The 22,314-nt window shown below is 51.6% G+C and overlaps 3 protein-coding genes across 3 annotated transcripts; all 3 read left to right on the forward strand.

Moving 5' to 3' along the window:
- Positions 1–6,481: 6,481 nt before the first annotated feature.
- sebA (putative C2H2 transcription factor (Seb1)) lies at positions 6,482–8,445 on the forward strand (the record flags this gene model as incomplete). The annotated part of the gene is made up of 2 exons (XM_025532900.1): positions 6,482–7,055; positions 7,184–8,445. 2 exons carry the CDS (start codon positions 6,482–6,484, stop codon positions 8,443–8,445), a joined length of 1,836 nt encoding a protein of 611 aa, XP_025385243.1.
- Positions 8,446–9,721: 1,276 nt separating this feature from the next.
- Positions 9,722–15,309, forward strand: BO83DRAFT_401248 (uncharacterized protein; the record flags this gene model as incomplete). The annotated part of the gene is made up of 5 exons (XM_025533451.1): positions 9,722–10,762; positions 10,792–12,049; positions 12,339–12,455; positions 12,575–13,153; positions 13,214–15,309. The coding sequence occupies 5 exons, from the start codon at positions 9,722–9,724 to the stop codon at positions 15,307–15,309; spliced, it is 5,091 nt and encodes a 1,696-aa protein (XP_025385244.1).
- Positions 15,310–17,997: 2,688 nt separating this feature from the next.
- atg1 (serine/threonine protein kinase ATG1) lies at positions 17,998–21,063 on the forward strand (the record flags this gene model as incomplete). Its single annotated transcript, XM_025527776.1, has 4 exons — positions 17,998–18,126; positions 18,254–20,837; positions 20,900–20,980; positions 21,020–21,063. The coding sequence occupies 4 exons, from the start codon at positions 17,998–18,000 to the stop codon at positions 21,061–21,063; spliced, it is 2,838 nt and encodes a 945-aa protein (XP_025385245.1).
- Positions 21,064–22,314: the final 1,251 nt, after the last annotated feature.

The following is a 22,314-nucleotide window of genomic DNA, read 5'->3' on the forward strand; positions in this document are numbered from 1 at the left end:
CTAGGCAGTAGCTGGGACGGTAGAACTTGCTTTGGCTTCCTTGGTAAGTTTTCTCGAAGCTCGACGGCTTCCATGCATAGATTAACCCAGTGGACATGCTAGCCTGAAGGGGTAAGTCGGCAGTTCTTCCCCCCCCTTCTCCCCCTCTTCTTCCTCGTATTGCTTGCTAATTGTTTAACTTACGCCGGTCGTGGCAAGCAATATAGCACGCTTCTAAAGCGTAGGATAATTGTTCTAGTCTCGAGACTACGCACTTCTAGCATTTCTAGGCTACGTACTACCGAGAAGCTAGACACACGCCGAGGGACGCAATAGATAGATATTCCCACTTCTCTTAATGTTCCTGAATGCTCCATAGTCATATCCCGATTTCAAATCGGGTTTTCTGCCTAGCTTTCTTCTCACTACATTTAGCTTAGTGGTGGTTATGGTATAGTAGTACTCCGTAGTAGTTACTGTAGACAGCTTGCGAAGTAGGTGAGTAATATTATTGGCAATTTTACCTCGCTCGGGGCCCGTTCCGACTCCCGGAAGCTTCGTTCGAAAAAGGAAAAGTGGCCTGGCCCGGGAAATGGACGGCTTTTCTATCTTTAGATCCACACACACACACACACACACACACCCCGGGCGGCGGTGCGGTAAATCGGTCCGGGATGGGTTTTACTGCCCATTACCGTATGTATGTTATAATTTATGCATGTAGTATGTATGTTTGTAAGAAAAAGTCAATCATTCATTTCACATTCAATCAATCAATCAATTGATTGATTGGACAGGAAGTGAAGGAAAACAAGAGAGAATATGAGAAAGTCTGTGCAACTGATGTACAAGCTGAGATACTCAGCAGGGGCAGACAAGATGGACGAGTCATGTCGCTGAGCAGGGGACTCGGCAGGAGAACGTTTCAGACCCGTTGGGCCAGTTGCGTGGTGGTGGCCAGGGTTTGGGATGGGCTATTGTGATGCTCATGGGCCGAGGCTGGAAGGGGAAATTGATAGGCCCAGGGGTCCGTGTTCTGGAGTCTGACAGCTCTGCTTGTAATCAATCCCCTTGCTTCCCATGATTTACCGTGGCGCAGCCTGTCAGTTGGTTGTCTGGCTGGGTTATCGCGTATCATCATCATCATCGGGCATCATCAGCGCCTCTCTATTCAGGGACAGGGACAATCTTCAGATGTCGTCATGTTGATCCTCTATTTTGTGTTTGATCCTGCATATTGGTCTGTTTGCATCACTTTTTCAATTTGGGGGGCTTGCTGCGATGGGTTCTAATTTTACCTATTTGGCAAGTAAAACACGTCGTTCGGGGGATTTACGCGGCGGCCAACGCACCGTACCTGAATTCTGAAACCCAAACTATCGAACGCGAAGATTGCCGGGCTTGCAGAAAATAGATAGTAGCAATCAAAGAAACCTCTTTATTGGCATTGAAGCCCTATCGTAGGCAGTCACATTCTTCTTTCCCTCCCAAGAAACGAAGAACTCGGCTAGGTAGTAGTACGACTACTTAGTACTACTATAGAACGTTAAAAATAAATTTATTAATATCGTATGAGACCGACTAAAGCATACCATAAAGTAACATAATAAAAACCGAAATGAAGAAAGATCCAAGACAGAACTAATCCCAATCAATGTAGAAACACCGAAGAGGAAGAAGAACTGAAGCAAATCAGATCCTAAGAATCCATTTTGACAGCTGCGTTCATCTGCCATGTAAGCCCTGTTGTGCCACTTGGCGCGCCATCGGACAACTGAAAATACACGATTCAAGCAAGGGTCGGGTTGCGGCAGCCCATCCCAGGGACGTTTCCCCTCTCTTACCAAGCCTGCAACCTAACTACCCTTACCATCGCTCCGCATCGGTTCCTGCAGTAGACCGACCACAAACCTGATGGATCCATTCCCGCCGTTGAACACGTCGCATCTCAAATGTGAGCGAATTCCAGGTTATCTTTGGTGAAGGGAAGGGCAAAAAATAGACGATTGACTGTTTGCCGCTCGGTCGCGCGAGCGCGCGCGCCGCGTTGCCTACGCACACCACTATCTGCTGCGTCACTGGCTCACATGGACTATACTAAAGTTACTTACTATCTACGTACTACTTCTTCCCAAATTTTAGGAACCTCCCAAAGTTGGTCTTAGGCCCCCGGTACTTTAGGTTTCGGAGTATCCCAGTACCTTGGATTTGACATAACGCCTTAAAAAGAAAAAAAAAAAAAAAACACTACTATCTATCTACCCAGCTATGTGCCCAATTTTATCCAGGTACAGTAAGTGGCTAGTCCTCTGTTACGTTTTCAAGTATCCATCTACCCCAGAATGATAGGGCAGATGCATGAACGGTAATATTCTTTGCCTAGAATTCTAGCCCAAGTAGGTTCAATAATGCTGTACGCACTATGTCTTTTGCGCATCGCACCTGGCATATGACATCCTATCGGATAATAGGGTCTCCAAGCTATTCACTAACTTACTGGTATGATATGGGATTGGGGGGGTCATGGCGGACCTGGCCGCTCTCGATTTCTACTCTAAGTAACGACAAGAATCATATGAAAGGAATCGTTTCGCGGACATTACTACCTAGAACTTACCTAGGCCCATAAAATAACGGTGAAAAATAATAATTTACAACAGGAATAATAATAGCCATATTAATAAACGTTAGTATGAACAGGGATTCGTCTGCCTAGCCTGCGCGAGACCCCCCCGGAAGTACCTGGCTGGCAGGTCCGTAGTAAGTACTCTGCTGTAGTGCCACCCATAAGGCCGGGTATCCCATAGTACCGACTCTTAGCACCATGCCACAAAGAGGGTGGGCCCTACTCAGGACCGTTTCACCATTGGTGTAGAAATAATTTATTCCAGTCGCTTGTTTCTCGAAATTGCTAGTTGCCTCTACTACTGCCAGATAGATTAGGTATACTTACGGACGTTTTTTTCGTTCGTGCTCTCTCTTATCAGAACAGGGGACCGGTTTTCGGATTTGGCTTTATCGGTTGTCGAATTACGTGCATACCGTGGAGCCCAAAAAATCCAAAGCAAGACTGAAAGGCAAGTCCAGAGCGAAGTCACCGACCCTCGAGAAAGCAAGATAGGCAAGGAGGAGAAGGGGGAAGACGGAAAATGGGGACTTGACAATGGGCACTGGCCAATTTGGCCCGGACAACAGCAATCTTGACAACTGATTGACTGACTGACTTGCCCGTGTGTGCGTGCGTTGCGTGGGTGTGAGTGAGCGAGTGGTGTGTGAGTGAGAGTTGACTTCTTTCTCCAACTTCCAACCAATTGTTCTCAGTCATTGCTCTGCTGATCTTACTCGAAATGTGGCCCGGGACGGTCCCAGTGTTGGAACATGGGCCATCCATTCCCTCAATTGCAGTGCACATCTTTGTTCCCTTCCCTTTTTCCCTTTGCCGTTTTCCCTTTGAGTTTTCCATATGGGAGAGGGAGGGGGGACTAAAGACTAAGAGGACATCCCCCAAATGGCGGACGGGATGCTCAGTGGGGCCGACTAGCTTAGCCGGCGAGTCAATCCCTCCCTTTCACGGGTTGAGTCTATTGGCTTCCAATGCAGCCAACTTCGGTTGTATGTCACGATGTCCCCCCCGGCAGGACCAGGCTTGCTATCAGTGGCCGACCTGCTTATAGGTTAGTCGGATGTGCTGCCCTTTTTCCCATTCAATCCTTTAACACCCGCATCCTCTTTGCTCTCTTGCTCTCTCTTTCGCTCTACTACACCACCACCCCCCGCCCCGCCCAACAAAGCCCCCACTTTCAATCGGTCTGGAGATGCTGACTGGCCCGATTTGCGCTCACTCGTCCATGTCTGTGGGACAGACAAGCCGCTGATAAGCCAGATAGGCTAAGAGATGATGCAGGTCCTAATTGGTAACGGGACCATAATCCAACAGCGTAGCGAGTAATACTACTGTAAGTTGTAGAACATCATCATTGCAAGGGCTGAGCGAGTTGGTCACCTTGTCATTTGATGGCAAAAATGTGATGGATGGTAAGCGCGCAGCTGTGATGTTGGGCCTCCAGAGCTGAGCGAGCAGGGGAAGGGAAGCATTGTGACTGGCAGAGAGGGAGGATAGGCAATCACAGAAGGTTGGCTACTATTTTGGGAGCAATAATAATACCTGCGGTCTCGGATTGGGGTGTGTGGCAATTCACACACACAGCCATTCCCATGAGAATGCTAGTTAGTAGGTTGCTCATAAATACGGTACCAGCGAAAACATGGGTAAATTACGCGAGACAAACGAAAATTGTGGCCAACTTTCTACTTTCACACACACGCTCTCTTTATCTATGTCTCCCACTTCTTCTGCAGTCAATCATTGCTATCAGGTAATGGAATCATATTCCTCAAGCCTAAACTTCTCGGCCGTTACGAAGAGATTTTCTGGGGGGAAAAAAGAGAGGGGGGGCTTAAAGTGGCTATTTGGACCACCACGAGTGGGAATTGAAAGGCGTCAAGTCACACCTGGTACGACCTACTATATCAGGTATCGTATAGATAGGCGTCGTACCTCAGGAGCCAGGTATCTTGTGGCATTTCTCCCACACGCTCATGCCATCGCGGCCTCCTATTGGAACATGGTCATCTCCGCATTTACCAGGCCATTACGGTAGGACGTGGGTTCCGTAATAATGGGCTTGGAGGACCGACCATTTTCTCATGCACCATTGAAATGGGGCTTTGAGGGCCGCCAATGTTCCCACTCGTGCTCATGTGCCCCACGCAACTTACGCCTTTTTGGGCTCCGCGGCCGACAAGGTGGGGCCAAGTTTCTGGCTAGTCCGGTCGGGGATTCGTCGTCTCTTGTTAACTTCTGATCCAACTTACTACAGCTTTTTGTCCATCCACTCTGCTCTCCCTCCCCCCATTCCCCTCTCTCTCTCCCTCCGTCCCTCCCTCCCTCCTCCACCCAGAACCCACTCACCCAAATTGAGGAATGGCACAACATGTCCCGGCTAACTTAGCCTGCCTAGGTGGAATATTGCTCTGCTCCTGCTGCTAACTAAACTATACTAACTACTAACTGCTGCTGATGCCGCTGACTGTGATGATGAAGAAGCCCGCCGAGGAGGGTTCCACCTCCCGTTGGTCTCCGCTCCCAAGTTTCTCATTCGGTTGGTACTGAGATGTGCACCGGCGCCAATCTGCTATTCTTTGCCGCCCCAGACTAGAAAATCGACTTACCCAGGACGGATGTGCATAAGGATAAAAAAAAAAGTGGGCAGGCATGATGATAATCCGAGGACAAATGATCCCCCCAAAATTATTTGGGGTCGAAAAGAAGGCTGTGGGAAAAATAAAAAAAAAAAGAAGAGGGAAATGGAAAAATCCAAAACAATAATAGTTCACAAAAAAAGGGCTCAAAAAAGAATTCCGAAAAGAAATAAAAATAATCTTACGAAAAGAGTATAAATAAGAAAATAATAATAATAAAAAAGGAAGAAAAAGAGAGTCTCCGAACATATGACACCATACCATTCCGGCAGATTTATTAGTTGATTTATTACTATATTACGATTACTACTACTATTATAGTAGTGACCGTTCGCTGCTGGCACCACCACCAGCGAAAGTAAAGTTCCATGCAGCCCATCTCGCCCAAAAAGGCTTTCAGACTAAAAAGTACGGCTCCAGTCCTACTGCTCACTACTCACGGCGCTACCAGCTCGTAGCACAAGCAGATCAGTCGCTCTTTTATCCACTGCCCATCCTTCTGGCCGGCTTTCCTCTTTCCATATCGGCCCTGTCTCTCATTTTCCCCGCGACTGTCCTCGTCCTTCAAATTAATCTTCTTTATTTCTTATTTTTTCCATTTTTGCCCTTTTTAGACTTGTCTCGATCCTCATCTGGTCTTTCCTTTCTCTCTTCCCTCTCTCTTTTATCTCTCTCTCTTAATCTTAATTGTCTGCCCTCTTTTTCTCTCTTTCACTTTTGCGACTCTATACAGTCTCTCCCGGTTTCCTTGAATCGAGAACGTCCTGAACCATACTCATCTTTTGGTTTGGCTCGTTTCGACATACAAGGTGCCTGTCCTTCCTTCATAGACTTGCGGCATAGTCGTCAGATATAATCCCAGATACCACCAACACGACATTCAACCTTTCTATCAAGAACGAAACAGCCCAATCAATCAATCAATCAATCAATCAATCAATCAGTCAATCTCGCATCTCATATATACTCTACTGGTTGAGAGCGGTTCCTGGATTATCATCTGTCCTTCCCCCAGTCATTCTCTCTCAAAGTGCAAGCAACTCTGCAAGACATTCATTCACCTTCAGCGCTCATCGCTGTGGACGAGCTACCAACTATATAACTAATAATATCCACTAAAGAGTAGAGCTACCTCTACTCTTGTATTCACAACGTCCTACCATCTGTGAGTGCACCTCTTCCTATTCAAGGCGCAGTGCGAGTGACTGACCGGGTTCCCTGTTCTTTATCTCTAGACACAATGGACGGAACATACACCATGGCACCTACTCCGGTGCAAGGTCAACCATCTTTTGCATACTACCCTGATTCGCAGCAAAGACAACATTTCACCAGCCACCCTTCAGATATGCAGTCATACTATGGCCAAGTGCAGGCTTTCCAGCAACAACCACAGCACTGCATGCCGGAGCAGCAGACTCTCTACACTGCCCCTCTTATGAACATGCACCAGATGGCTACCACTAACGCCTTCCGTGGCGCCATGAACATGACTCCCATTGCCTCTCCTCAGCCGTCACACCTCAAGCCCACAATTGTTGTGCAGCAGGGCTCTCCTGCCCTGATGCCTTTGGACACGAGGTTCGTCGGTAACGAGTACTACGCATTCCCCTCCACCCCACCACTCTCCACAGCTGGGAGCTCGATCAGCAGCCCGCCTTCTACCAGTGGCACTCTTCACACCCCAATCAATGACAGCTTCTTTGCTTTCGAGAAGGTGGAGGGTGTCAAGGAGGGATGCGAGGGAGATGTTCATGCAGAGATTCTGGCCAATGCTGACTGGACCCGATCTGACTCGCCGCCTCTTACTCCTGGTAAGTTATGATCTAACCCGTTGTCTTTTTACTTGGGTGCCAGATTGGAGGGATGGGTGCTTCCAACGGAAAACGCACGGGGCCAGACATCTAGGGTTGTACAGGGAAACTAACTCGACTTGTTCTAGTGTTCATACATCCGCCTTCCCTCACCGCCAGCCAAACATCCGAGCTTCTGTCAGCGCACAGCTCTTGCCCATCTCTTTCCCCATCGCCATCTCCCGTGGCCCCCACATTCGTTGCCCAGCCTCAAGGTCTGCCGACCGAGCAGTCCAGCTCCGACTTCTGTGACCCCCGTCAGCTGACGGTCGAGTCCTCCATCAATGCCACCTCTGCTGACCTGCCACCTCTGCCCACGCTTTCTTGCGATGACGAGGAGCCTCGCGTGGTTTTGGGCAGCGAGGCCGTGACCCTTCCTGTCCATGAGACTCTCTCGCCCGCCTTCACCTGCTCCTCTTCGGAGGACCCTCTCAGCAGCCTGCCCACCTTTGACAGCTTCTCGGACCTGGACTCGGAAGACGAATTCGTCAACCGCCTGGTCGACTTCCCCCCTAGTGGCAACGCCTACTACCTGGGCGAGAAGAGGCAGCGTGTGGGAACGACATACCCTCTCGAGGAAGAGGAGTTCTTCAGTGAGCAGAGCTTCGACGAGTCTGACGAGCAGGATCTCAGTCAGTCCAGTCTTCCTTACTTGGGGAGCCACGACTTCACTGGCATCCAGACCAACATCAATGAAGCCACGGAAGAGATGGGTAACAAGAAGCGGAACAGCCGCAAGTCGCTGAAGCGGGCTAGTACCTCGGACAGCGAAACGGACTCGATTAGCAAGAAGTCACAGCCTTCGGTCAACAGCCGTGCCTCCAGCATGGAGACACTTTCGTCGACACCCCAGGCTGTCCAGGCCCGCCACAACTCCGACGCGCATTCTTGCGCTTCTGAGGCTCCTGCTGCGCCCGTTTCGGTTAACCGACGTGGTCGTAAGCAGTCCTTGACGGACGATCCCTCCAAGACCTTTGTGTGCACTCTCTGCTCCCGTCGCTTCCGTCGCCAAGAGCACCTCAAGCGTCACTACCGCTCCCTCCACACTCAGGACAAGCCTTTCGAGTGCAATGAGTGCGGTAAGAAGTTCTCGCGGAGCGACAACCTTGCGCAGCACGCTCGCACTCATGCGGGTGGCTCTGTCGTGATGGGCGTCATCGACACCGGCAATGCGACCCCGCCAAACTCCTATGAAGAACGAGACCCTAGTACGCTGGGGAACGTTCTCTACGAGGCCGCCAACGCCGCCGCTACCAAGTCGACAACCAGTGAGTCGGATGAGAGTTCCTCTGACTCGCCGACCGTCGACCGACGGGCGCCCAAGAAGCGCAAGCGCGACAGCGACGCCTAGACTGGCATTCGCTTGGCTTGCAGCTATCACGATGATATGTGACCAGGAGCTCCCCATATATCACTTAATAACATCCTAAACATTACCTTCCATTCCACTGGTTGGTCTGACTTGGTCTTGCGGTTTGGCGTCCGGGCTTTGTTTCTGGCGGTGACCAGAATAGGAATTACAGGTGTACGGGTTTTGACCGGTTCTGGTGCCCTACTCAAAAAAGGAAAAGAAAAAACGAAAACGATACAAACCATGAGCAAAGGGCACCCTTTATGGGACCGAATATTGGCGAAGCATTAGACCGGCGGCAACGGAACTTGGGCGCACTTGGAGTCCACGGTTGGACCAAAACTAATTAGAGCGCATGATGACTTTCACATTTGAGGCACTGGTGATCTGGGTTGATCTTATTCTCCGATTCCCCTTTCTACTCCTTTTTACCTTTCTTTTTTTTACAATCTGTTCGCAGCGAGAGAATATCTCCGACTCAATCCTCGCGCGACGGGGGCTATTGACCCCCTGTCGGCGATTTTCTGTGTACCCGATCTCCCACCTCTTTTCCTTACCAGCTTCTGCTATATACTTCATTCTTCTTTTTTTGTTGCCTTCAGTTGCATTCATTGTGCCTATTCGATGTAATATTTTTGCACACTCCTGTCATTCTGCTGATTGCAGAACCATCCACCCCCAATCAATTTGTGCTGGCCACATGTACAATTTAATACTATCAAGTTTCCCCAATCTTTGCCTCATATCCCGTGTGCATCCTCCTATTTCCTTCCACTCTTGTCGGTTGCATCCACATGTGCATAATACTTGTGTGCCATTTGTGTTGAGCGTATTGTTCGTTCTGCAACTTAGCTAGTATAATCGATATTTTGAACATATCACAACTCATGCCAGTAGATTGTAAGCATTGTATGATAGTATGGTTGTAGTCTTAGCTATATGCGGCGTATACTATGGAAGTATGACTCGGGCGGCTGCAGTCGGCTTTCCGAGTCTGGCCTCGAACGTCACCCGTAGAACAAAAAAGCCAGCTCCACATACATTACCAGCTCCCTAGCTAAAAACTACACAATCATTCTACTTTAACCTTCTCATCATCCCAGTCTAAATTTCAATATACACCTAGTCATCAACCCTCCCCACCCGACTCAGCAAAAAGAGGGGTCCGATCGATCCTCAACTGAATCGGAGAGACGGGGAAGAGAAAAAAAAAAGCAAAGAAAAATTCCCCCGCACTCAAATCACTATCTACCCCTCCCACAATTCAATACAAAACATGTCTACATCAACTACACCATCTCTCCCCCTCCCCACCTCCCCCACAAGTCTAAATGTCATCGCCTTGATCTCGGGAGGTAAAGACTCCCTATACTCTATTCTCCACTGCATCCGGAACGGACATAAGGTCGTTGCGCTGGGGAATTTGTATCCGCCTACCACAACCCCTCATAATGAGGAGAAATCACAAGGAGATGGCGATGATGAGGAAGATGAGGAAGAAGACATCGACAGCTTCATGTACCAAACAATCGGGCATAGCATTATCCCGCAGTATGAGTCCGCGTTAGGGATTCCGCTGTACCGGCAGCAGATTATAGGGTCTGCGGTGGATACGGGGAGGGTTTATCGTGATTCTCCTTCATCATTATCAGGAGCAGCACCCGGAGGAGAAGCAGAAGGCGATGAAGGAGAAAGGAATGAGGGAGACGAAACTGAGTCTCTCGTCCCGCTCCTCCAACGCATCAAGGCCGCTCACCCGGAAGCCAACGCCATCTCTGCCGGCGCTATTCTCTCCACGTACCAACGTACCCGGATCGAGAACGTCGCAGCGAGGATGGGTCTCGTGCCGCTTGCTTGGTTGTGGCAGTACCCTGTTCTGCCTGCGCCTGAGGAGAGGTTTGGTCTTGGTGGAGAAGCAGGTCTATTGGAGGATATGGCTGCGGTTGGGTGCGAGGCGAGGATCATCAAGGTTGCGTCGGGGGGATTGGATTCCGGGTTTTTGTGGGGAGATGTGTCGGGGAGGAATGCGGGGGTTAGGAGGAGGATTATCAATGGGATGAAGAGGTTTGTCTTGGATGGTGGGGATGTGAGGGGCGCGGTGTTGGGTGAGGGTGGTGAGTATGAGAGTTTGGCGTTGGATGGGCCGGGTTTCCTTTGGAAGAAGAGGATTGAGGTTCCGAGGTGGGAGGAGGGTGCTGGGGAGGGGGGTGTTGCGTTTGTGAGGGTTAGGGGGGCGAGGTGTATGGATAAGGATGGGGATGGGGTGGTGCCGGGGGATGTGAGGAGGCCGGTGTTGTTGGATGAGGGGTTTAAGGAGGTGTTGGGGAGGTATTGGGGGGTGAGGAGGTGTTGGAAGAGAGGGATGCAAAGGTGTCGTCGTCTCAAGGGCAGATGGAGATGTTGCAGAGTACGAATGGTGGCACGTGGGTGGTTGCTAATATCTCGGCCCCTGAGGCTGGTCCTGGGGCTGCGGAGCAGATGGAGGCGATCAAGGAGAAGATTGAGGCAATCTTGGCTTCTACGCGGCGTGAGGATGGGACTGCGTCTCGGACTACGGCTGATATCGTCTTTACAACGGTGCTGCTGCGCTCTATGGCGGACTTTGCCTTGATGAATGGTATCTACGTCTCCTTATTCAAGAAGCCTAATCCTCCGGCGAGGGCTACGGTGGCTTGCGGTGATAGTCTGCCGGAGGGAGTGAAGGTCATGGTATCGGCGGTGGTGGACTTGGGTCCTAGAGAGCAAAGGCAGGGTCTTCATGTCCAGTCGCGTTCTTACTGGGCGCCGGCTAATATTGGCCCATACTCGCAAGCCATGTCGGTTCCGGTACAGGGATCGGAGCACATGGTTTACATTGCCGGACAGATTCCGCTGGAGCCGGCTTCGATGGAGATGATGAGTGCTTCAGGGGAAGCACTGACGCGGCCGTGGATCGAGAACTATGCCACGCGCGCGGTGCTTTCCTTGCAGCATCTTTGGAGGATTGCGCACGCTATGGAGGTTGACTGGTGGCTGGGGGCTGTTGCTTTCTTGGTGGGAGAAGAGCACATTGAGACACAGGCCCGACTAGCATGGAACATCTGGGAGCGGATGCATGCTCTTCATGAAGAAGAAGACCACGAAGACGGAGAATCAGGCCTGGATGTCTGGGATATCAAGTATGGAGGCCGTGCGCACGAGCAAGCCACGAGTCCATCGACACCTAAGTTGCCTAACTTTGGGGTGGTCCAGTCAGACGCTTTGGTTCCTGCGTTTTTCGCAGTCCAAATTTCAGAGCTTCCCCGAGGAAGTGATATCGAATGGCAGGGTCTGGGGTACAGGTGTGGTGGATTGCGGATGGCTGCAGAAGATACGGAGTATGGCCGCAAGACCACCGTGTCCACAGAGCAGAAACTCAGTTATATCGGCATTGAGATCGACATGGAACAGTCAGGATCAGATCTGGATTCGTATCTGCAGCTTGTCCTGCAGAAGCTGCGTGAGGTGGCAGAAGGTTCTCACGCGATCATCTATACCAGTCAGCCATTGTCCAAACCTGCGTTCTCCGCGCAGATTGTTCCCTGCAAATCTGTATGGGGAGCGAAAGGACGAGAGTTGGCAGCAGGTGTCATTATACAAAGACACACCCCGGCATCATAGGCGTGCTGCTTGCTGTAAGGCTGCCGGCCATGCAGGGGTCCATTGCGCACGGCTTTCAAGTATGCATCATGGATCATTCGACGTCTTAGAGTGGAGGCTCCGATACAAAAGTACATATCTCCTGACTCGTAGCGGAAATAGGAGCAACAATGTAGTGAATAACCTTTTGTAAGATTCAAGAGTGACGATGGGTTCACTTGATGGGCTGATTCCAAGAGGCTCTCCTGCTGACGTGCTGCGCGGCATGTGATAAGCGAAAAAACCCGCCTTTCCGCCCTGGGATTCCGGTTCGATCAAAGCGATAACATTCTCACTTCATCTTCCTCTTCGCTGCTGCCACCCCACGCACCTCTCTTGGGTCAATTCTCCTGGTATATTGACACGCCCTCTGTTTGACCCCGGTCAGATGGTCCTGTCATCGCTAACCCTCCGTCTCAACCCAGTGCTCCTCCACCGACCCATCAGTCGATATGACGTACTCGCTCTGAAGGCCGCTCATCACCCACCATCCATGCCATGGCCGTTTCGCTGAGCCAGGAGGAAGACGAATCGCTTCCTGTCAACGGTTCTGCCCTCGAAATAGAGCTGTCTGACACTCCCCGACAACCCTCTCGTTCCCCTCACCCGTATCGTCGCAAGGGCTCGCATTCATCGTCGCTGCCTGCGGATACCGGCGACCGATCAACCCGTCTCCACTGGCCACGGACCTCGAGCGATAGTGGCACCGAGGCTGATGATGAAAGCACGGGCATACTGAGGGGTTTACCAGCAGCACCTTTGCGACCAAGGAAAGGGTTGCGTTCGGGTCGCCATGCTGTTGGCGAGGAAGACCAGTGGTTTCCCCTATTGCGCCCGTGGCCGTCGATAACCCGTTCCACCTCACGGAGCTCGCGGCGGAGCTCAGGAGAAGAAGCCGAGGCCTCAGCGACAGGATTGCGCGGACAGGAAGCTCGGAAGCGGCGTATCGGGGTTCTGCAGAGGTTGTTGGAGGCTGCGTTGCTCCTCTCGGTGGGCGGCGTCGTTCTGGGACAAGAAAGCACGAGGGCGATTGCTTGGGCTTGGAGAAAAGGTGCGCGAGATATAATAGTGTATTTGAGAGCTTATCTCCGTGGTTGCTAATGTTCCTTAGAGCTTCTTGCCCATTCCCTACTTGTCGGTGGGCTTTACGCCGCTTATCCTTTCCATCGAGATGGACGTTTTCGCTTCTCAAGACTACGGTCCTTTGTTATCCCTACGAGTTTCGATCCTGCTCCGCTGCTTTACCCGATTTTGATACCCATTTACGTTGCTTTGTCTTTAGCGCAGCATAGTCCTACTCTAATACTCCCTAATGTCCTCCTCAGTCTCTCATCTCTTCCGCCTGCCGTCATCCCACTGCACGATTGTTGTCACGGACACAGCATCGTCCATTGGATGATCACTTTGCTTCCGGTTATCGTCTCGGAGCAACTATCGGCAGGAATCTCACCTCCCAAACCTTTATCTCTTCGCGGCCTCAACTCGGAATCTTTGGCTCTTCTTTTTCCTTTACATCAAGCGTTGATACCCACTTTAGATTTTTTGTTGACTACCAGCGTCCTTCCCGCAGAACTGCAGCTTTTGACAAGCGCTCTGATCAATCTATTCTTATTTGCGTCCTCGCCTCAGGCAGAAATCCTTAAGGCGTTGCTATGGCTTGGTGGCCTGTGCATCTTCATCTCTTGTCGCGACGTGCTTCGCTGGGAAGTGGCTCTGGCAAGGATCCCCAGCTGGAAATTTCGGCGAGCGCCCAGCAACTCGCAGTCACCCCGAAGTATCTTCAATGTGCTTGATCACAAGTTATGCCAGCGACTAAGCCGCACGGGCACCTCGGAGGACAATATGTCGGACAGTGACTCGCCAGAAGGCCAATTCTCGCTCGTCTCACGAAAGACAATGCTCGAGTCGCGTGACAAAACCAAGGCGGGCGAGCCCAATCGTACCGTAGAGGCTGAGGTGACAGAAAGCGTCCGGCAGCAGCCTACACTTACACACCGGCGACGGCACACAATCTCTAGCGTCAGCGAGGTCGCACGCACAGGAAAAGTTAGAACGACCCCCAGTGGGCGACGAAAGCGATCAATGGCCCCTGGTCTAGCGTCGTTCCTGTCGCTGACAGTGCCTCAAGCCCAAGTCCGGAAATGGCTGTACGCGTTGTTCGTCTACGTCACAGTGCTGCTCATCATCTTAGGACCTGTTCGCAAATATGTGGGCGAGCAGGCGTTACACGGAGAAGACCCGTTCGGGTGGGCACTGAGCTATCTGCTGGGCAACGTTTCATGGTTTCGATTCTGGGTGATTATGTGGAACCTGGAATATTGGATTCCTCTCCCCGCTCGCCTGGACCCTGACCTGTTGGATGCCTCCTGCACTCTTGGTTGGGTCGAACATCTCCGCCGAGATGTCTTCGGGGAGGCTAATTCGCGCCTCCTCGTTGCAGCATATTGTGTTGTGGTACTTGTGACTGGATTGGCGGTTGTGTTACAGTTGAGCTCCGTCGCGGAGGTCGATACGAGACGCAAGGTCTTCCATGGCATGATGGTGCTGATGTTCCTTCCGACGGTGTACGTCGACCCCACGTTTTGTGCTCTGGCCCTGAGTCTAGTTCTGTCCGTCTTCCTGCTGCTCGATCTCTTCCGAGCGTCCCAGCTGCCCCCGATCTCGCGCCCGTTGACTTACTTCCTTGCCCCCTACGTGGACGGGCGCGATCACCGGGGCCCTGTGATCGTGTCGCACATCTTCCTCCTCATTGGATGCTCGATCCCCCTTTGGCTTTCTCTGGCGGATATCCCTCGGACGGGCGACCATCCCTGGATGGGGTGGAGTGCGATGACCCGGGACGTGAGTATGGTGAGCGGGATCATCTGCGTGGGCATGGGCGATGCGGCGGCGTCGCTCGTGGGGCGACGGTTCGGTCGGCGCAAGTGGTTTTGGGGAGGAGGGAAATCGCTCGAGGGCAGCGTGGCCTTTGCGGTTGCTGTAACGTGTGGCTTATTGTTCGCGCGAGGCTGGCTTGTGCTGGGAGAATGGCCGATCACCGGAGACAACTATGGACCGCACCAGAACTTCCCCTGGTTGAAAACCGTGGTGAAAGTCATTTTGGCCGCTGGGGGAACCAGCGCAACCGAGGCGATTCTGACGGGATGTAATGACAATGTCGTGGTTCCGATTGTGCTATGGCTCCTCGTGAGAGGGCTTGGGGTTTGAGGAGGCTTGTTGTTGAACCCTACCTTTACCCGGTTTCTAGAACGTCTCTTTGGGTGAAGTTTAGTATGTGGTTCTGTGGTCGCGAGGGACATAGTATCGAAGGGACGCCCTGTTTTTGGTTACCCAAGAATGGCCCGACCGGGGAGAATAGACAAAAGGAACTAGATCAGACCAAAAGGGTGGGAATTTTCTTTCTCTTTGTTCCTTGTTTCTATATACAATTGCCTTTGAAGGAATAGAGGAAGAGCCAGGCGTCAGGCGGTCATTATTTCTGGGAATGACGTGGAGGGCTTGTTCTTTTTGGTTCCTCTTCATTCTCAATTCTTCATATTATCTTTTGGCGGGAAGGTGTGCGTGTGTGTCCCTACTGTGTATGATGCAGTTGCTTTTTCTTTTGACTTATTTACTACTTTGGCCTTCCACTTCCCTGTGAATATTGACGGGCAGTCGAGTAAATAGAAATACTACCACCTCCAGATACCAAACTACGAGAGCAAACAGGGAGCTACTAGTACTGTGGAGATAAATAGATAACAATCAGGCAGCATTGCTACGGGGCCACGGGGTTATCATCAACCAGTCAGCAGCCACCGACGCCGGCGTAGGCTTGTTGATCGCCACCTAAGTAAGGTTTCCGTGGGCGAGGCTACGGGAGTGCGCAGTAGAAGAACTTACACAAGTGAGGTAGGGTACATAGCTTTAGCTTATCAGGGCGATCCGGTTCTTCAGTCAGTTTCAGTCAGTCGGTGGCGAGGTCGCATGGGGAGGCTGTGTTTGTGTCATAGGTAGAAGTAGTTCTGGTCCGACGTAATAATGTTAGTTAACTAGTTAGTTAGTTAACTTTAGTTGAAGATGAGTCACTTGATGATAGTAGCCAGCCTCTGGGGTGGGAAGAAATGGGAGCCTGCAGAATGATTCGGTGTCCGGGGAATGGGGGAGAATTCTCCCGCGAACGTTGGGTTGGTTACCATGAAACTGACGGACTGACTGATTGACTGACTGAAAGTTGAAACTAACTGGGACTGGGTCGATCGCGGATCGGCTGGCTGGCTGGGGGAAGGAGGATTGGTGATAGGGAAGAGAAAGTGGAGAAAGCAGAGGTGTCACTGCTGCAGTGTCCCTTGGGAAAACGAAGGAGGGTGACCTGACTTGGTTTTTACCAGGAATAGAATCTCGTATGGTAAGTTAAGAACATCAGTCAGGCGCAGGTGGAATGTGATGAAGAGGTGGGTTTCAGTGCAGTATTGGTTCTATACGGTATGATGTAATACCGATCATCTACTCCGTCCTTCCTCCCCCTCCGCTTCTTCTTCATCCGGCCTCAGGCGATGGATAGTTGGATGGATTGGATCGCGCCCGTTATCATCGTGTACTGTCGCCTGCAGCTTTTTATCTCTTCTTGCTGGTAATTAATTTTCCTGGCAACTTCCGGGGTCCCCCTTTTTTTCTTTCTTTTTTTTGCTGGTGGGTTTTTGAGTCTGGGGATTTCCTTCTTTCCCTTGTGCAATCCTGCAGGTTGCTTTGTTGGTTGGTGAGATTAGTATACTTATGAGTGAGTTGATGCCATTTCTTTCTTTTTTGTTTTTGGTCTTGTTGCGTGATTTATTCGGTTTCTGTCGTATACTGCATTGGTTGGTTCCTGTCTGTCTTCGTACTTTCTCTTAATGTTTTTGGCAGATGAATTGATTAGCTAAGGCGGACCCAAACTTGGTTGCGGTCATACCTGAGATACCAGTACTTAGTCGTAGTAGTGGTTCCGCTCTTCTGACCGCCTTGGTTCTCCCTCCCCCCAGGTCATTCAATCATCCGCCAGTCCTATTTGGCTCGTTATCGGCGGTCACGCTCTCTTGTCTCGTTGCGCTGCGCTGCTCTCCCAGACATCGTCAAGGATCCCTGGGTCCAGCTGCTTCCCGCCTTTCCTACTCTCTCTTCCCCCATCACATCATTCAGCTTCCTTTCCCACTCACTCATCTTCTCTCTCGACTATTTTTGCCTCTGATCTTCTTCTACTTCTTCTACTTCCTCCTCCTATATCTTCTTGCTCGTCACTTTCCACCTAACCCTCACCTCGCACGCCATCTCTGGCTTATCTATCACGCCTCCCCACCGTTCTCGTCCCTAGTGCGGTGATTCATACCTTATCGTCGATCCCCCGATCCTCCTCCTTCTATAGTACTTACTTAAAGTCCCACGCCTTGGTCGTCATCCGTCTAGCCATCCCTGTCGCCCTTCATCCTATCATACAAGCCCCCGTTTTCCGCCTCACCGCTCTCCTGCCTACTTGCGCCCTACTGTAGGTGTGCTGCGCACCCTATTTCTCGTCCCCCAACTTCTCCGACTCCTACTCTACTACTACTACCGCTACTACTGCCTACGCTCTGGACCGTCCCTTTCTTCCTGCCCCGTCTACTGTCCCCGTCGTCTGCCACGCAGTCTAGCCCTCCTTGCCTCTCCTCCTCCGGCTTGCCACGCTCATCCCATCCATCTCTCCTACTTCCTATCTTCCGTCTCGCTTTATCATCCGCTCTATCCACTCGCCCATCACCGGCCGCTCCTCTGATCTACCTTTCGCTCCCCTGATGGGCCTCTTCCATCACCCGACGCTGTTTCTGCCGCTGTTGAGGTAGTGTGTGGTTGACGGGGCGTGTGGTTGGTCTCTAAAGACGCTCTCATCGCCTGGCTGCAGTCATGGCATCTGCACATCATTCCAGGAGGTCCAATGAGGGCCCTCATGGCGAGATGCCCATTGGCCATTACACTCGGCTGAACGAGATCGGTCGAGGGAGTTTTGCCGTGGTCTACCAAGGTGTTCATACGGTAAGTTGGGATCCTGTTTCCTCTAATTCTTATCTCTGCCGAAGATCCGGCCTGTTTATATAGCTCGGTGTTCTCGGATGTGAAATTACAAGGGCTAACCAGTGATGATGCGGTTTCCGCGATTTAGAGATCACGCACATATGTGGCAATCAAATCGGTTACCATGACCAAACTCAGCAGGAAGCTTAAGGAGAACCTCGCCTCTGAGATTTCCATTCTTAAACAGCTCCACCATCCCCATATCGTCGCTCTCCTTGACTGCCACGATACGACCTCCAATATTCATTTGGTGATGGAATTCTGTGCTATGGGGGACCTTTCCCACTTCATCAAGGGGCGCCATACCCTGCGGGACTACAGCGCATACACACGGGAATTGATAGCGAAGTACCCCAATCCTGGGGATGGTGCGGGCCTCAACGAGGTGATCGTCCGCCACTTCCTCAAACAACTTTCGAGCGCACTCAGATTCCTTCGGGATCGTGATTTGATTCATCGGGACATCAAACCCCAGAATCTGCTGCTCTGTCCTGCACCGTCGTCTTACCGCAGTGGGGCTGCTGAATTTGTACCTTTCAAGAGCAGCGAGGACTCCTTCAGCCCAAAGACCGGACTGGAGTCTCTGCCAATGCTAAAGCTTGCTGACTTTGGCTTCGCCCGGTCTTTGCCGGCCACCTCTCTCGCGGAGACTTTGTGTGGCTCGCCATTGTACATGGCCCCTGAGATCTTGCGATACGAGAAATACGACGCGAAGGCAGACCTATGGTCTGTGGGCACGGTACTCTATGAGATGGTAGTCGGGAAGGCCCCGTTTCGTGCAGTGAACCATATTGAACTCATCAAAAAAATCGAAAAAAATAAGGACCAAATATCATTTCCGCCGACGAATCGTGTGTCGGAGGACATCAGGAACCTCATTAGAGGTCTCCTGAAGCAGCACCCAATGGATCGGATGAATTTCGATGTTTTTTTCGCGCACAAGGTTCTCACAGAACCGATTCCCGGTCTGGTAGCGGATGACACTCCCCTCGGGCGTTCTCCGGCCGACCTAACACCTCGACCTGGTTCCGGGTCAAGGCGTAGCACGCCCGTTCAAATGAAACGTGAGAATGCGCTGTCTGCTGGAGTCCGGGATGAGCCATCGACTTACCCGGCGGCTCAACGAGCCATGACACAGAGCCCTCGGCCAGAGACCCCTTCAACGCCTATGCGGAGGACTGGAAGTGCGGGCAAGCATCATGCTGCTCCGAATGAGCCCACACCGCCAGCATCTCATCCCACAAGGCCGAGCCCAGTGTCTCTGGCGACTGCCCCTGGCCGCCAGGAGCATGTCGATCGCCCTCCCACGACGGCCGTCTTGGAACAGCAACGGAGACGTACGGCATCCTCGGGAGTGCCCCAAGTTGACAAACCCGCCGAGAAAGCGAAGGACGAAAAGGAGCATGCTGCACAAGAGGTAGCATTTGAGAGGGACTACGTGCTTGTGGAGAAGCGTGCGGTAGAGATGAATGCTTTTGCTGACGAACTGGCCTACAACCCACGAATGCAGGGTGGCCAAGGAGGTGCAGTTTCCCGGCGTTCGGGAGCGGCTCCAGGCACACCGCCGGCCGGGGGGTCGTCGCCTCATGCGTCGCCCAGCAAAGCCATGCAAATCATCTCAGGGCGTTCCCGTGCCGATTCAACCCACGTCCGTCAAAATTCATACGATCGCCGCTATGGACAAAGCCCTACGTCGGCTACATCGGCCATCTCAAAGGCTCTCAATATGGCCAGCGGACGTTTGTTTGGAATGAGTTTCTCACCACCCCTGACCATCACGAAAGGCGGACGCTCGCCTCCGTTGGCCTACAATCCGTTTCCCGCATACCCCAGTGCCCAAACGAGCTTGATTGTCCACGCGGATGGGGGCAAGCACGGTGCCAACTTGGACGAAGATAGCAAAACCGTCCATGATCTCGAGGAGTGTGCCACGCGCAGTGATGTCGTGTACGGGTTTGCCGAAGTCAAGTACAAGCAGCTGATTCCACTAGCACCATCTGCCGCCACTGGGTTTTCGGGAGACCCAGCATCGGATGCTGTCGATTCGGCGGATGGTGGACTCACGGTCGATGCTATTGTGACCTTGTCTGAGGAAGCCCTGGTTCTCTACGTTAAGGCCCTGTCATTGCTGGCGAAATCGATGGATATTGCGCGTGTATGGTGGACTCGCAAGAGCCGGGGCGATACGCTCAGCAGAGCGGATACTGGAAGCACCGTTGCGGGCAATCGGATTAACAATGTCGTCCAGTGGGTGCGCAACCGGTTCAACGAGGTGCTGGAGAAAGCCGAATTTGTCCGGCTCAAATTAGTTGAAGCGCAGAAGAGACTGCCCTCGGATCATCCCAGCCATCCCAGCAACCTGTCGGTTGCATCCTCTTTAGGCTCCGGAACCTCTGCCGATGTGGTGGTCAGCCCCGACGTGACAGCAGAGAAGCTCATGTACGAGCGCGCATTGGAGATGAGCCGAGTGGCGGCTATCAATGAAATCACCGGCGAGGATTTAGCCGGTTGTGAAATCTCGTATGTCACTGCCATCCGGATGCTCGAAGCCATCCTGGATGATGTGGAAGTATCCCGATCGGGCCAAAACGGCGGCGCTGATAGAGCCGACGGCCGGCGGGACAACGAGGATGGCGGACAGAACGAGCCCCAGGCGGTGATTCTGGCGAAAAGTAAGTGTTCTCTCCACCTTAATGCACGACACTGCGTAGCTAGGCGCTAACGCTTGGCACAGTGATATCGAAGATCCGGAATCGCCTGGCGTCGCTCCGGAAGAAACTGGCGCTGCTGTCGAATCGGTACACGCCCCCGTCCAGTGGACCGGGCAAAATGCCGCCGTCGAATCTCGTGCCAGTCTCCCCTGCAGTGGGAGCCACGCCGCCCGAAATAAGACGTTGACCGTTAGAAGCATGCAGGACCATGCTCATTTTGCTCTTTTCTTACTCTATCTTATTTTCTTTCTATTTCATGTCCCAGCTTGTGTGGGAATTGCTAATGCAGGCAACTGCATTTCGAGCTAGTACCTTGACACGCGTGCGGGACCTGCTTTTACTTCTTCCATTCTCCACGCCAGTTCTCTCTGGGTTTTGATATACGCATCGATGCACGAGTATTTTATTGTTCTTTATACGGGTTTATTATAGGGTTGCTGTGTTATCTTTTTGCGTGTGTTGTTTCCTTTTTCTTTATCCAATTTCTTACTGGATTCGCATGATTTACTTACAGGCCTGTTGGGCGGGTGTTTATTTCTATTGGCGTTCAAGCTGGGGACCCGGGTACACAAATTGCCAGCGGACTTTGGATACGAGTGATGATGATGCCATGGGATTATAGGGAGTCAGGGTGGGTTCGGGATGGATCTTGAGATTGCAGATACTGCCAGTCAGAGGCAGCTGTACTGTATATACACATAATAACACGCGAATATGTTCATCTCGTGGCGAGGAAATGGTGCCCACTGGTTGGAAGGACTGCAGCGGACTTAGAGCTTGACCCACGGCGGCGGCATTGGCTCTGGGACCCGGTCTGACCTTAACTTTACCTAACTTAAACGTGCAAGATCCAGGCCCAAATTGCGTGATTGATTTTAGTGTGTCATAGGAATTGCCTGAAGGACGTTGAACGGTTCACCACCCTCTGGGTCTTGTCTTAGTCTCTGGGTTATGATTTGGGAGGATTGGGAGGATAGGGAAGGGGAGTGGAGAGCTTTCCTCGTTCGGGTTCCGCTCCGACGTCCAGAAGAAGTTTTTTTTTCTTTACCAAAGAAATTACCTTTTTGCCTCACGGGATCCCGAACAAAAATGACTCGACACATGGCGGGTGTCTGTCATTGCCCGTGCTTCATCTTGTCTCGGTCGCTGTCGTGATCTTTCACCCGTATCTTGTCATTCTTTTCCTTTTCTCTGATTATTCTTTCTTCCTCTTCGTGATTTCACAATAGACTTCAAGACTTTTCGTTTTCTAGAACATTTATTTCCAACCTGTTGGGGGACTCGGTCGTGATCTATACTTGGAACATAGTATTGACACCCGTGCCCTAACATAATATTATCTTCACCATTTTCGATTTTCTCTTACAACAAATTTTTTTTTTCGCATTTTCGCCTCCATTGCCCAGGCACGTTCCTTTACCAGTTGCTGTCACGGTTT

Source organism: Aspergillus eucalypticola (assembly GCF_003184535.1).
Source record: "Aspergillus eucalypticola CBS 122712 chromosome Unknown BO83scaffold_23, whole genome shotgun sequence".
Taxonomy (NCBI): Eukaryota; Fungi; Ascomycota; class Eurotiomycetes; order Eurotiales; family Aspergillaceae; genus Aspergillus; species Aspergillus eucalypticola.